Consider the following 12,243-nt stretch of genomic DNA (forward strand, 5'->3'; position numbering starts at 1 on the left):
ATTGTTATCTCCCTGTCTCCTCTCCCTATTTATCTATCTGTTGTTTTTATTCCGCTTTCTTTCTCACTTCACTGCATTTTTTACTCTAGCGACCCTCCCTGTCCTCCGCTTTCTATTTTTTTTAATTTTCATTCCTCGCCCTTCTATTCTCCAGTAGCTTTGAGAATTTTAGCCGTCTATCTCTCTGCCTGCCACCCTGTCTCCCTACTTCTCGTCTTCTCCTCCCCCTGTGCCCCTGTCCCCTTTCCTATCCCTCTACAAAGGAGCGTTGATTGTGATGATGGTAGTGGGAGGGAGCGAGCACACTGGTTCTTTTTACAAGGAAATGTCAAAGTGTGTAAGCCTGCGTGCAAGTGTCAGCGTGAGTGCGCGTCTCTCTCTGGCTCTCAGAGGCCAGGGAGCTGATGTCATGAGTGTTTGTGTGTTTGATGCACTGTTTGGCCAGGCCCGCCGGCCGCTGGGCTGGCTTTGTGGTTTCGAGGCCTGGGGGATGTGGCGTGGGGGTGGATGATGTCCTTCATCACCTCACTGTCTGATACAACGGCAGACACTGGGAGCAGAGGAGGAAAAGCCAAACTACTAGATTTCGCAATCTGTGAAGCCGCCACTGTCCCTTTGGGGGCCAGCTTGATTATATGCACGGCTCTGACGTCTCTCGGCACATCCGCAATGTGGAGGGAGCACGAAAACACGTCTGTTCGCTTGTGTGAGGTGACGCTGTTGTCAGAAAAAGAGAGCCGGTTTCTCTGGCGGAGATAAAACCCAGTCCTTGATCACTGCTTTCATGCCGGTGCTGGTTTAATCTGCCACATGTCACGAGAAAGCACTTAAATATCTTTATTTGAATCAAATTATGCATGACATGCCATCGTTGCTATTCACAAATTATCATGCTTATCTACATGTTCTTATCTCTCAGTGTATGTGTGCGTGCGTGCGTGCGTGCGTGCGTGTGTGTCTGCGTTCGTTTGTGTTGGCGTGAGCACTTCAGAAGCTCATATGTTGTGCTGCTGTTTAACAGCTTCACCGGCTTCCCACCTCTTCAGACACTCTGGGGGGTGATGAGTTTTCACAGGTCATATTTTAGCTGAAAATGTTGACTCTGTTTATTTTAAAGGAGCTTTTTTGAAAAAGCTTTTAAAGTCTGGCAGAGCGTGGAGAGGGAGAGGACGAGTGTTTGCATGTCAGAACTGTATTTTCATCGCTGTGCGTATTAGTGTTTCAAAAGAAAGTGAAGTGCTTTGAATTAATTTCTTCACAGTGCAGTGTTTGAGAAAATTGCTGTTTGAATTAGCAGGCAAGGTGTGAATACATTTTAGGAAAGAAAAAAAAAACAAAATACTATGAGTGAGTTTGTTGTTTTCCTCTCCTAACAGTAGGACAGCTATTAGTAGTGCACTTCACAAATCCGGCCTTTATGGAAGTGTGGCTTGGAGAAAGCTATTGTTTAAATAATGCTGTAAGATTTGAAGTTTGTGGCGTGCAAATTACAAGAAACAAGAAGATGGTGGAAGCAATTTGTCTAGTCAGATGAATCGAACAATGAACTTCTTGACCTTCTTGCACCGTGAAGCATAGTGGTGTTGGCATCATGCTGAGGGAATCCTACCGGTGGTAAAAAAAAAGTAACTGCTGCCCCGTTTACACCACTCTTCAGTAAAGCCGCAACAGGTTTGCCTCGTTAACCTGTCGCCGATGATCGCAGTCTCTCACACCGACACTTTTCGAAACCAGATCTTAGAGTGACACTTTTCTGTGCGACACCTCCGCGGAGGTCTGAAGAACTCCTCAAGCATGAAAGCGCACATGCACAGAAAACACAGCTGTAGGGTTCAATCTATGCATGCACAGGCAGATAACAATAATGATCCTAATGCTACCTGGGAAAGAATCCCAGGTAGCATTGAGCAGTGTTGTGCTACTTAATCTGTCCAATTTAACACAACTTCTGATAAGGAATATTACACGTTACATGAAGATGGATTAGTCTTTTGTAAATGAGGTGGAAGCTAAGGGTCAAAAGCATGTGCGCGTTTGATGACATGTTAGAATCACAGTGCCATATAGTGGCCTGGAATGACAACTGCAACTGACTCAAGGTGTCCTGGTGGTGCCATCTAAATGTGGAGCTTTTCGCCAATCAACAACCGAAAATAACGGCAGTTTCCAGGCAGCCGGCTCGTGTAACTGTAACCTACATGTACCACGCCAACCCTGCTGTGAAACATGGTGGTGGTAGTACCGTGCTGTGGGGAGGCTACTACTGCAGAGGCAGGGAAGCTGGTTAGATTTAAAGGGTAAGATGACTGTTGTTGTTTCGAGGAGTTGTTTTGAACATCTTTTAAAGTGGCGCGGAGTTTGTGTAAATTCATCGCTGTCTGTATTTGTACTTAAGAGGAAAGTGAAATAATTTGACTTAATTCCTCCACAGTGCAGCGTTAGAGCAAATTGCTGTTTGAATTAGCAAGATTTTACGAATGAATTCAAGATTCTTTTCTTTTTTTTCTTGCCGTTTGTTGATGCTCCTTTCCTTTTGAGATGTAAAATAAAATTTCCTGGATGCTTGCTTCAGTTTCGTCCAATTAGGACGCATTCAGCATTTAAAAGATAAAATCTAGACATTACTGCGTGAACTAAATATATTCTTCCGGGCTGAAAGCAAGGAACGCTGTCACAGTGGTTAGCGCTGTCACAGTGAGAAAACTGACGGTTGGCCTAGGGACTTTCTGAGTGGAGTTTGCATGTTCTGCCTGAGCCTTTGTGGGTTTTTTATGGCTTCTTTCCACTTCCAAAAACAGTCACATTCAGTTTTATTGCTGATTGTAAATTAGCAGTAGGTGTAAGTAGGGGCAAGCATGGTAGTCTGCCTCTCTGTTTGATTTGAACTGAATGTACCCAACCCCTGGAAGGCGCTGCGATTTAAAGCCCGACTCTTTAGATTGGAAGGAGGAAAATAACCATACTTTCACAGCTTTTCCCCCCTCCCGTACTTAGCTACAGTATATCATAATGTAGCACATTTGTGGGATTCCTGCAGGGGACCAGTCAGCAAGAGTTCACATATCTTGATCAACTAGCAGGCTAGTGCGTGCGGGCATTTTTCAGAAAGGGGATATTAAAGACACAGGTGGTAAAAGTTTTTTCATAGAGGATGATCTCGTAAACAGCATCTAATGATACATTTTCTTCTTAATGATAATACATTTGGATCTCTGCTCTTTAGTTTCTTACACCAAATTTCAAAATGTCTCAGTTTTGCAAGGTCAGTGATGGTATTCAGCATAGCTTGGTTTTTAGGAGTGGTCATTTGAGCTGCGGTTGCCTTTCTATCGTGTTGAACCAGTCTGACCATGACCTCTGACATCACAGAGCCATAATTTTTGCTGCAACTGCCTCTCACTGGATAGTTTGGCCTTTTTTTTTTGTTTTTTTTGTCCATTCTCTGCAAACCAAAGAGATGATTCTGCATGAAAATCTCACTGAAGACCAGCATTTTCAGCCCATGTGGTGCTAACAAATATTCCAGAATCAAAACACTTTCATTCCCTTTCTGGTGCTTGGTTGGAACTACATCAAGTCGCCTTCATCATATCCAGCGACCTAAATACTTTGAGTTACATACTGACATATGGAAGAAATATATCTTGTAAGAGTAAGACTTTTTTTTTTTTTTAGACAAGATAGGGATCCAGTTAATCTCGGGATGGGTTGAGAAAAATCCTTTTCGGAGTTGAAATTTTTATTGAATATAAAGATGGGTGGGGGGGATAGAAATTCAAAGGATGAGCAGTGAAGGCCAAAAATCCTTTTTTCTCTTCCCTACTCATCAGTTGTTTTTCATTAATAAAATATATGCATTTTTGACTGTTTGGTCAAGGAAGACTGCCTTGGTGTCATCACAGCATCCTGACCATGGTGAGAGTGGGCTGCTGCATTCACTGCTGACTTTATAGTAATCTATCCTATAAGCAGGCATGTCGCTCAAGATAAGAGAAAATACAATGCTTTTCATAAAACTGCATTATATGCAGTGTCTAATTTAACATCAGTTTGCACAATATCCTGATTTTAAAGAACAGCTCGGATGTAATATTTGGTTAAGGATAATGTTTGTATTGCCATGCATTCCCATATGATGCATCAGTAATCGCTTTAGACAGTTAGATGGCCCTTGATGCCTATGCGGGGGGTTAAGTCATGGTAGGTATTTAAAACATCATGATGTGGGTAAATTAAACAACTTAAAAGTAATTTCAACCAATATAATCATTATAATATACTAAAATAATATTGCAATTGCTTGTATTCCTACCTTTGTGCAGCTAAGCCTTTAATAAGCATGAAGGCTAAGCTTTGGCACAGCTCACATAAACATGATTTCAATTAAGTTGTTGTAAGATAATGTGGCTGATTTATTGCTAAAGTCCAAGACTGTGCCAATCAGTTTCGGAGTTATCAAAATATTTTTTGTCCTCTCACTGACGTCTGCCCTCTTAAATTTAGTCATCGTCTTTGCAGCTTTGCTAAATTCCAAAACAAGTGGTAATTATCGTCCTGTGTGCATTGTGAGGGTGAACAAAATCCCCTTCAGTTGGGACCGTTGAGAATGCATTCAGAGTTTGAGTTTGTTTGTGTCTGGGTTTCTTTTCTTTTTTTCACATTGCTTCCAGAGCCATCATTTTTATTTTTAGCTCAGTAGCTGACCTCACAGACCCTCCAGGTCCCTAAGTGCCAGTGGGACTGAGATTTTGGATGTCTACTTTCCTCAAACACAAATCCTCACACTTGCAGGCACATGGCCACACACTTTACTTTAAAACAACCACAAAAGTGTGAAAGGAAAGTGGGATGTGCCAAGCTCATAATGGGACATGTGAGGAGGACACTAAATGGGCCCCTCTTTTGATTCTTCTGTAGCTCTGACTGAAAGGTCACTTTGTCCTTTCAGTCAGAGCTACAGATGAACTGAACTCTGTGCCAGCATTGAAGTTCATTAGTGAAACACAAGTCAAAGTGTGAGCCCATGTTGCTTGTCGAATGGCCTTTCACAATCTTTCCTGTACCAGGAATTCATTATTTTACAGCCAAGCAGCTTTAAATGTGTCCTTGAAACAAACATGCAGATTCATGGATGCACTGTTGCTTCATGCAGATTAAGTCCCAGTCTGGTAGTTTTTGTTATTCTGATATCTGCGACTGGTTCCTGATCTTGGCGCCTGCCGGATGGGTTACCATAGCAATGCGTGTGACCTAGAGTCAAGTGGTCTCCTGTGCCGAGCCAGGCAAACTGACAGCCGAGGTCTGAATGTGACATTAGGAGACCAGAGCACCTCATAAATCTGCGGGAAGCAGACCGTGAAACCCAACGGTGAGACTTTGACAAGTTCTGGAATGAAATGGAAACTGAAAAGTTCGTGCTTTCCTCGCAAAGGATGAAATGTTGACCTTAAAGCTCTGTGTTCACACATGCACAGCTCTCAATTACAAGATGCAGCGATGACAAGCGGTTATTATATGTGATCATAGCGTCAAATGGGACTGAGAGAGTTTTCTAAGCAAGGTGGAGCTTAAAGCCTATGTGGCCATGTTGTCTCAGTGCTTTGCAGAATTAATCAAACGCCTTAAACTTTTTCACACTTTGTGATGCTAAAACCGGAGAGTGTAGTTATTTAACTGATAGACAAACCTAAAATAACTGGCACTATGACAACATTAGTGGACAAATAGCATCATGAAGACCAAGGAACTTTGTAGTCGGGTCAGGGAGAAGGGTGTGAAGATGTTTAAAGTCAGGTTGAAGATTGCAAAAGATTATCACGAGCTTCGGATTCCTCATAGAGATCAGTCCTCAGGGACCCCCCCCCAGTCCTGCATGTTTTAGATGTGTCTCTGTACCAGCACAACCAATTCAAATCACAGTGTTATCTTGTCAGCATGATGCTAAGGGTTGCAGAACCCTTTTAAACACTCATTCTTTTAAGTCCTAAAACATGCATGGTGGTTGGTATAGACTAAAATGTAACTCTTTGGCCAAAAGTCTAAACATTGTGTGTTATGGAAAACTAATACTGCAAGTTGCCTTGAACCCAACATTTGAACAGTAACAATTGTTAGTGTCAGCATCATGCTTTGGAGGCGGAGCAGCTGGTTGTAGTTGAGGGAAGGTTAAATGAAGTTAATTCCTCAGAGACAACATGCTAAAGACTGTAAGACTTCAGTTTGGGGTTGTGGACTTATTTCCATCAAGACAACAACCCGAATGATTCAACCAGATCTATAATCCAATTAAATCGTATTCAGGATTTGTTAGAACGCATTACAGTTGTTCAGTGAAAATTAGATCAAAGTCCAAATGAGAGTCTGTGACAGGACTTGAAAATCCTGTCAGTCTAACTGAGGATGAGTTATCTCGCAAAGAAGAATAGATACAAGTTTCAGCCTCCAGATGTGCAAAGCTGCTAGAGGCCCCAAAGGAAAACCACAGATCTACAAATACTGAGTCAGTTTTGAAGAATACAAATGCAAAACTGTTCACAAAACTGTAGCACACCAAACATCGTTTTCCTAAAACTTTGTGACTGTGCTGCAGAATGTATTGGACTGTATCAGAAAGAAATCCTATTACGATAACATTGAGGTTTGTGTTTGCACTGTGACAAAATGTGATGAAGCTCAGTAAGTGGGAAAACCTTTGCAATTCGTAGTGAGATGTGATGTGATAAGGCAATATGCATGCGAATCATATTTTGCCACTTTCTATCTAGATGCACCATCCAGAACGAGTGTGCCCGAGGGTTGCTGCCTCGCTCCTGGATCACGCTGGGTGAAGGCCCCAAGCAGTGTCCCTCCATCACCCTGACCCCCCCAGAGATCAGCATCTCTGCAAAAATCGAGGTACTGTTATCTCTCTCTCTCTCTCCCCCCCCTGCTATTGCCATCACCTTGTCATAAGCTGCAAGGAATGGCAGTAATGGGGTCACTGTATTTAAAGCAGATTTTTCCCACACACATTTATAATCTGACACCACCTCTGTCGTTGCCCGCCCTATTATTATAACTCGGCTGATACAATCGGACCTCTGCTGTTTGATGCTGTAACCCCCCCCGCCTCCTTTTAATGCCACCTTCTCCTTTTTAGTAAAGCTGACATTCATCTGCTTGTTTAGCTTTCTGATTTACAGCAGTACTGCCTTTGTTCATGGTCACCGCTCTGATAGCACCTCAGTTTAAATGCACTTTGCCGCACTGAATCACATGGGAGCTCTTTGTGCGGAAATAAGTGGCACACAGCTGCTAAACAAACAAGCCAAATGTGAATTAAAATATCTGTTTTCCCCTCTCAGGTCTTTCACTCACTGAGTGATTAAAGATGCAACCCTGAAATGAGGATTGCGTGCAGTACTGAAATTTTGCACTTCCCTAACATTGTTTTGCAACATCTAACAATTTAAGGTGGTTTGGATTGTAAGTAGTCTGACCCAAAATGAAGTCCAGCTATCCTGATACGTCCAATAAATCTGGACTGAGATGTCGGGTTTCTAGACAAAAGCTTTTTCCTCTCATGAAACCATTGAACCAGTGGTCTCAAACTGCAGTCATCAAGGACTGGTGTCCGATAACTTTTAAATGTCTCTCTCAGCTTCAGCCCACCTGGCGCCAATATTAGCTCATTAGCAGAGGTCTGTAGAGCCTGACTGCATGCCACGGAGGCAGTTAGCGATTTAATTCAAGTGTGTAGGACAAGGGACACATCTAAAAGTTAAAGGACACTGATTCTCAAACCCAGGATGAGAATATGCCGTGGTCTGATTAAACCAGGCATCTTTGTTGTTAAAAAAAAAAAAAAAAAAGATCTGTGCATCATTAAAGGAGGTCACACCTACTGTAAAACGTGGTGGTGGCAGCCACGGGGTTAATTTTCTTCAAATAGAGCAGAGGTTTTACCTGACGTGGATGAAACTTCTATCAGAACCAGGTTTAGTCTAAACAGCCACCTGCCTCGTTCAGCTGGGACTTGAAACTGAATGGGACAAAGACATGCAAAGAGCCACTGGGATAAAGTCTGTCTAAGGGTAGAAAAAGCAGCTGAAGACCATAACTACAGAGACAGATCAAGATAAACTATCATCTCTCTCAAAAAAGGACAGTTTTATGCCTAATCTTAAAAGTAAACAGGGGGTCTGCCTCATAAACAAACACAGGCATCTGGTTCCACAGGAGAGGAGCCTGATAATTGAAAAAGACCCTGCCGTTTAAAAGCCAAGTGCTCCGTTGGGAACATAGAGTTACAGGAAGAAATTAATATATACTCTAAACTCATCAAGAATGTCGTAGTATATGTGAGGGTTTTAATGATGCATTTTTTTTCACGGTTTCACAGCAAACATGTTCGATAATTTAATATAGAAGATTTGGATGCAAAAGATTGATTATAATGTTAATTTTTCTCTAAATTCCTCAGGGTCAAAATTATACATGCAATCCGGCTAATGTTGGTAAGCAAACTATACCCCAACCACATGTTTGTTGTATTCACGAACAACCCTCTTGCATAGTTCTGGCAGGGTGTTTGACCACTCTTCTAGGGTTTATGTAATTTAGTTGGTTTCTAAGCAAACACTATCCTTTTAAGTCTCATCCTTAAATTTCCAATAGGGTTTGATATGGCAGACACTTTGTCCGCTTTGGACACAAATTGTCAAAGGGCTGAAGTGAATGTTATTCCACCCACTTTGTACGATGTAAACCCTCAGGATGGCACAGCCACCAACATGCCTGACAGTGAAGAGTAAGAACATTCTTACTCTTCAAATCTGCATCTCGACTCATCCAAACATTCTTCTTGTCATTATGACCAAGGTCTTATCATATCATCTTATCACAAAACATCTTTGTCCAGACTGGTGCAAACTTCCGTTGAACTTAGACGTATTTGGTGTTTTATCTTTGGACCTACAAAGGAACCATAAAGAATTACTACAGCTAGAAACTTGTGATCAGGCTCAAAATCTGGGTGTAGTTGTAGACCTGAACCTTCAGAGACGCATACAAACAATTGCAAAGTTGGCCTTCTATTAGTTGAAGATCATTTCTAGGATTAAAGAACTAGTGTCATCTTGAGAAGCTCATCCATGCATTTATCTTTAGTTGCATTGATTACTAAACAATAATGTCTTCACATGTCTGCCTAAAAAGTCACTCAGCTGCAGCTGATCCAGAACGCTGCTGCTCATGTTCTCACTAAAACTAGGGAACATCAGCGCAGTTTTAAAAGTGCTTCCACTGGCTTCCTGTGGCTCTAAGAATAAACTTTAACATACTTTTGTTAGTTTATAAAATGGCACCAAAGCAGATTAAAGCCCCGTTGTCATTGTATCAACCTTCTAGACCACTCAGGTCTTCTGGTTCTTCTGGTCTACTCTACATCCCCAGAATCAGAACCAAACATGGAGACGCAGCACGCAGTTTTTATGCCCCACTATTTTGGAATAAATTTCCAGAAAACCGCAAAGATCCAGAGACACTGACCCTGAAACACACTAAACCTACACCAAAACCCCACCTGTTTAGAGTTGCATTTGATTAATAAGAACGGAAACTTGAATAATATATTTGATGATTTAATGATTTGTTTCTCGTTTCATAATTGGTTCTGCGTTATGTGTTTATGGTGTAAAGCACCTAAAACTTGCTGAAATGCGCAGTAGAAATAAATTTGTCTTGGTTTGACTTGTTTTTGGGACCTGGGTTGTTGCTTGGCAATTCTGTGGTCTGAGCAAGTTTTTAGACTTTCCATCATTGTCATGCATTTGTTATAAATAATCACCTCAATAATGCAGATTTTTACCATTTCCTTAATCCGAGTGGGTGTTTGTTCTTTGGTGGCATTGCTGGGCTTCTTTAACAGCGCCAGTCTGATTTAATCATTCTTGGCAGGATAATATATCTGGGTTCAAAGATTCCCTGAGTGGTCTGACATGCAAACTGTTGTTTTCAATAATCCCTTCTCATCAGTGCATCGTGTTACAGGGAGATAACAATGCCGTGATTAGATCACTGATCTCTGCCACTTGGAATATATTTGACCTCTAATTACGGAGCGTAATTTGATGGAAGGCGGAGACGACAGGTCATTAATTGCTTCATTAATTGTGAATATTTGCTTGTTGGGGGGGTGGTCGGTCTTCAGTGGGCCATAATTGCTTCACCAAACGGCTGATTCAACGGCAGGAAGCCCAGCTCAAGGTTGTCTCCGCAAACAGGAAGCAGGAGGCAGGAAGTCAGGGCCCGAGCGGGGGGAAATGAACGATTCCAGCAAACAATGGGGCAGATTTTTGAGACATGTCAGCACAAGCCGCTGACCACCTCAGCTCCTACCTGCTGAGACGCTGATTTGTTTTCCTCCAGTCCAAGATCCTCTCTCTAAACTTACACCCTCATCCTCAGCCTACCTCTTTTTTTTCCCCCCTCACATTGAATTCATTTAACTAAAATTCAGACATGTCAGCGAGGTGTTATGTTTCTCATTATGCATCTGTCATACTTCATCACTTTCTGCAGATTTAGATGTGATTCTAGCACTCTGCCATCTGTTTCTCCATCACATGGTAGTTTTTCTCTTTTTCTGCCTGATCTCCTGAGCAATCTCGAAGTGGCGCCAACATCCTCCGCCCTCTCTCGTCGAGCGTGTGCGCATAAACTCCACCAGAACACACATTTGCGGGCACGGCAAATTAAAAATCTAATTAATTTTGATCAACATGAGCAGCTATTTATGTTTCTGCTCCTATATCTGTTATTTTTTGTTTGTTTGTTTGTTTTTTTTTCTTTCGCTGCAGGCTGTTGGCATCCTAATAAACGGCAGCATTCCCGATCTGATTGGCTCGAAGGTAGAGTGTGAGTACAAGCCCGGGGTTTCCACCGCTGCCACGGTCTACGGTCTCCAGATCCAGACCTGCCCCCTCCTTCCACCAGAAAACTACCAACCAATACCCCCTGGCACAGGTGAGCCATCCATTTGTCAGGCACATTCATTTTTTTTTTTTTTTTTTTTAGAATAGAACAAATGTAATTTCCGCTTTCATCTCTCATAATGCAGAAAAGGGTCTGAGTCTGGTGCCTTCTATTTTGCTTCATGAGAGCGATACCATCTCCAAATGTTGCAGAGCTTGACACATGCGGCCTTTGTTTCTGCAGATCACCTCACTGTTTCGGTGGCGATAAAGGTGAACGGCACGTCTGTTGTTTCTGGGAGCTTCATCATCTACGACTGTGAGAGAACCGGACAAATACACCCAAAGACGTCGTAAGTCAAACATTTCACTCAGAGAGTTTGTGATTCTTGGCAAATATTTGATGATTCTGTGTCACAGCTCTTCTTAATGCACCTTTTTTTTTCTTCTGTCGATAATTTTTCTTCTCTTTTGACATCTTTCTACTTTCTTCCTCAGATTCTAGTATAAAAAGATCTCCCTTCTAGTTTTTAATTAAAAGTATAATTAAGGTTTTCACATGAACAGCACATAGCGATGGCATGCTGTCAACGACGACACTGGTGGGCTTCACACTTCTCCATTTGAGACACTTTTTAAAAAAGCTCCAACTACCTGATGTTCAGTTTAACATCTTAAATTACTAGTTAGCATTTCATCCAAATAAGAATTTTGGGTCTGAGATGTAAATTGATGATTCTCTGCTGTCACCGCACTGACAGCTTTAAAGTATTTTTTTTTTTAACTCTGGCTGCTTTTCTCTTATTTCCCCTAGTTTTGTTTTTTTTTTTTTTAGAGGAATGAGTTCGGTTTGCTTTTCTTGTTAATTCACCTGACATATTCATATAAAACTTTTAATTGAATCTCTTGGCACTTAGTTACCAGCATCTTGTTAGAAATACATAATTTTTTCCCGATATATAGTTTAATCTTTGAAAAGTAGTAAATACTAAAATAGTTTAAGATAAGGTAGTTCCTAAAGAACAGAAAACTTGTAATATTTGAGAATTTAAGGATGAGACATCGCTCTGGACTTTAACTGGACCATCCTTCCCTGCCAGGTCATTATTGTAAATAAAAAATTGTTCTTAATAACTCACCTGGTTAAATAAAGGTTAATTAAAATAAAATAAAAATAAAAAAAAAAAGGAAGTTTTTTAATCTAAATCATTTCATTTCAGCTCTGGTTGTGTGTTTAGGGTCATTGTTCTGGTTGAAGCTGGATTTCTACCTTAGCCTAAAGTCTCTTGTA

General features: G+C 41.4%; 1 protein-coding gene across 5 annotated transcripts in view; it reads left to right on the forward strand.

Annotated features, from left to right (window-relative positions):
* plxnd1 (plexin D1) overlaps positions 1-12,243 on the forward strand; it is a 102,964-nt gene that overhangs the window by 19,209 nt on the left and 71,512 nt on the right. For all 5 annotated transcript variants that reach the window (XM_015033410.1, XM_015033405.1, XM_015033408.1 and 2 more), the window contains exons 5-7: positions 6,765-6,894; positions 10,839-11,004; positions 11,197-11,305. In XM_015033410.1, coding sequence (XP_014888896.1) covers positions 6,765-6,894; positions 10,839-11,004; positions 11,197-11,305 — 405 coding nt within the window. The remainder of the gene's footprint in view (positions 1-6,764; positions 6,895-10,838; positions 11,005-11,196; positions 11,306-12,243) is intronic.

Source organism: Poecilia latipinna, unplaced genomic scaffold (genome assembly GCF_001443285.1).
Source record: "Poecilia latipinna isolate Pla-1442-1.1 unplaced genomic scaffold, P_latipinna-1.0 Scaffold268, whole genome shotgun sequence".
Taxonomy (NCBI): domain Eukaryota; kingdom Metazoa; phylum Chordata; class Actinopteri; order Cyprinodontiformes; family Poeciliidae; genus Poecilia; species Poecilia latipinna.